Source organism: Lathyrus oleraceus, chromosome 6 (genome assembly GCF_024323335.1).
Source record: "Lathyrus oleraceus cultivar Zhongwan6 chromosome 6, CAAS_Psat_ZW6_1.0, whole genome shotgun sequence".
In the NCBI taxonomy this organism is placed as follows: domain Eukaryota; kingdom Viridiplantae; phylum Streptophyta; class Magnoliopsida; order Fabales; family Fabaceae; genus Lathyrus; species Lathyrus oleraceus.
The window spans coordinates 22,163,747-22,166,616 of NC_066584.1; the positions used below are offsets into that span (position 1 = coordinate 22,163,747).

The 2,870-nt window shown below is 37.0% G+C and overlaps 1 protein-coding gene across 1 annotated transcript; it reads right to left on the reverse strand.

Moving 5' to 3' along the window:
- Positions 1-312: 312 nt before the first annotated feature.
- LOC127093114 (probable 1-deoxy-D-xylulose-5-phosphate synthase, chloroplastic) lies at positions 313-2,483 on the reverse strand. Its single transcript, XM_051032014.1, has 6 exons — positions 2,214-2,483; positions 1,885-2,128; positions 1,500-1,807; positions 1,107-1,388; positions 652-936; positions 313-564 (listed from the first exon to the last, which is right to left on the reverse strand). Exons 1-6 carry the CDS (start codon positions 2,481-2,483, stop codon positions 409-411), a joined length of 1,545 nt encoding a protein of 514 aa, XP_050887971.1. The 3' UTR covers positions 313-408.
- Between the last annotated feature and the right edge of the window lie 387 nt (positions 2,484-2,870).

The window sequence follows — 2,870 nt, forward strand, 5'->3', positions numbered from 1 at the left end:
TACAAATTTATGTACACATTTACAAGTCATAACATATACTACAAATGTACACATTAATTACACAAATTTATGAACAAACATTGAGCTTTATCATGAATTGACACCACTCCTATTTGATTTCGTCCACTTGATCCTTTGTATAAAATGCACACTTGAATTCATCAAAGTACTACATAATAATATAACATATTTTGAATTAATTCCAACTATTTAATTATATGAGATATGTGTAAATATAAAAATAACTCATAAGTTAGAAATACATACATCGGTGGGAATCTTTAATCGGCCCAAAGCAAGAGTATCTCGCATAAACCCATTATTTTTCCAGTCTTTCAATTGAAATCCAACTTTGTAAAGTGTACATGTCTTTTTATTAGTCATTTTACAAAGGATAACACTTATTTCTCATGCCACGGTAACCATCTCTAGTGCCTCTCTTGTTTGTCCAAGAATGTTGAACACAGTTGCTGCTATCTGAGATGATGTCAGACCAGCTACAGCCGTTTGCTCAGCAGGCGAAGCATGCTCAATACAAATATCAGGAATAACCATTGGCCTCCACTGCATAATATTATCAAATGCGTTTGAATTTTCAGTAACTTGCTCAATATTTAAAGTCAAGTTAGAAAAGCAAAAAAGGATTCATACCTTCAATTTTCCATCAAGAAGACCATCAAGGGCCATGAACTGACCAACATGAGATCCAAATCCTCCTACTGATCCTTCTTCCACTGTGATCAAAACATCATGTGATTTGGCTAGGCTGCGAATGAGCGAATGGTCCAATGGCTTGCAGAAACGTGCATCGACCACCGTTACATGTAAGCCACGCTGTTCCAATATGGAAGCTGCAACTACACAGTTCCGCACTGCTGTTCCAAAAGCCAAAAGGGCCACTCTTTCCCCTTCAATCAATATCCTACCTTTTCCAATCTGTTAAAATACAGAATTATAAATGCTAAGCTCATTTGCAGAAACTGTTTTTATAAAAAATAATGACAGCATTACATGTTGCTCACAGATAAAGTATGAGGCATTAGAGAACATGATGCTAACATAAGGTATGATTGTGAAGTATAAATATGGCCAAAATTCTAACTCACCTCAAGAGGAGTGCCTCTACTCCCTGGTGGTAGTTCAACACCAATTCCATTTACCCTTTGAAATCGGATACAACTAGGCCGATCGTTAATGGCAACAGCAGTAGCAACCATGTGGATCATGTCTGCTTCGTCGGAAGGAGCCATCACCACCATGTTAGGGAGACATGCCATAAAGGTGATATCAAAATGACCAGAGTGTGTTGGACCATCTTCTCCAATGAATCCAGCTTTGTCGACCACAAATCTTACTGGCAGCTTTTGCACGGCCACATCATGCACTATCTTTGAACAGACACGAAATATATACTCAAAGCATCATTTGCATAATTAATATAATGCAATGCGCTTTAATATATGTGTTACTTTCTTAAGCGGAATATTAAATTACACTACCTGGTCATAGGCTCTCTGCAAGAAGGTTGAGTAAATAGTGCAAAAAGGCTTAAAACCTTCGCAAGCTAGACCTGCAGCAAATGTAACAGCATGTTGTTCTGCTATCCCTGCATCAAAGCACCTTGTAAGGAAACGGCGAAGGAACTGATTCATTCCAGTTCCGCCTCCCATTGCAGCGTGAATTCCAACAATGTTTTCGTCAACTTCTGCTTCTGCAATCAAAGCATCAGCAAAGCATGCTGTGAATGCCGGGGTAAGAGCCTTGGTCTTGAACTGTTTTCCAGTAGCAAGATCAAACTTGTTAACTCCTGCAAAATTACACCATGTAAGATACATATCATAAACATTAAACATGCTTTCTATAGAGAAATTGTGTTTTCTTTACCATGGTACTTATCTGCTGCTCTTTCTGCATAAGGATATCCACAACCTTTTCTAGTGACAACATGAATTAGTACAGGACCAGTTTTCTTAGTACTCTTAACTTCTTCGAGAATAGCAACAAGATCATCAACGTTATGACCATCAATAGGACCAATATAGCAAAGTCCAAGCTCTTCAAATAGTGTTGATCCAGAACCGCTAATCCTGCCACTGTGCAAAGCTCCATCAATTTCTTTAGTTACTTCCTGCATAAAAGTTAGTTTATACAAAATCAGTTTTGCAGCTGTGGAAATCCTTCAGATTCTGTTTGGATGAGAAGTTGAAAATTACCTTGGCAACGTCTCTGATTTTTTTAATAGGTTGTTTTAATTGTAACTTACTAAGATTTCTACTCAAAGCACCCATAGGTTGTTTAGGACCATCAAGATCAGCAGTAGGCAAAGAGACCTGTTTATTGTCATTTAGAATAACAATCATGTCAGATTGAAGATAACCGGCATTGTTCATGGCTTCAAAAGCTTGGCCGGCCGTCATAGCACCATCACCGATAATTGAGATTACATTATTATTGTCACCCTTCAAATCCCTTGCAATAGCCATTCCTGTTTGTGCAGTAAAATTGTCAAAATTTAATGAGCCAAATCACAAAACAGCGGAGAGGATAAGTACACAACTGGGTTAATCAAAGAGTATTAGGTTTTATAAACCTTCAACCTCAACAAATATACTTAAATAACAGACAAAATCTATGATTTAATATCAGTGAAACATTCAAACAAAACAGTGAAAAGAAGACAGAATAATGTAAATTTACTTGCCAAATCCTCAAATGGACACAAGTGATAACAAAACTAAAAATTTGTATAAAATATTCAGATAGCTAAAGGTACCACAGCAAAAATTGACTGAATTATATTAAAACAGAACCTAATCAAACAAGCTAAATCCCATGTCATCATCGCTCTCTTCTTTGGGTTCCTCCTGTAA

What these genes read in the sequence shown, in the direction of transcription:
- LOC127093114 (XM_051032014.1), bottom strand. Translation starts at nt 2,483, where the DNA reads ATGGCTATTGCAAGGGATTTGAAGGGTGACAATAATAATGTAATCTCA. An exon ending in AAATCAGAGACGTTGCCAAG is followed by an intron (nt 2,129 to 2,213) that starts GTAATTTTCAAC and finishes ACTTTTATGCAG; the next exon opens with GAAGTAACTAAAGAAATTGA. An exon ending in TGCAGAGAGCCTATGACCAG is followed by an intron (nt 1,389 to 1,499) that starts GTAGTGTAATTT and finishes GTCTGTTCAAAG; the next exon opens with ATAGTGCATGATGTGGCCGT.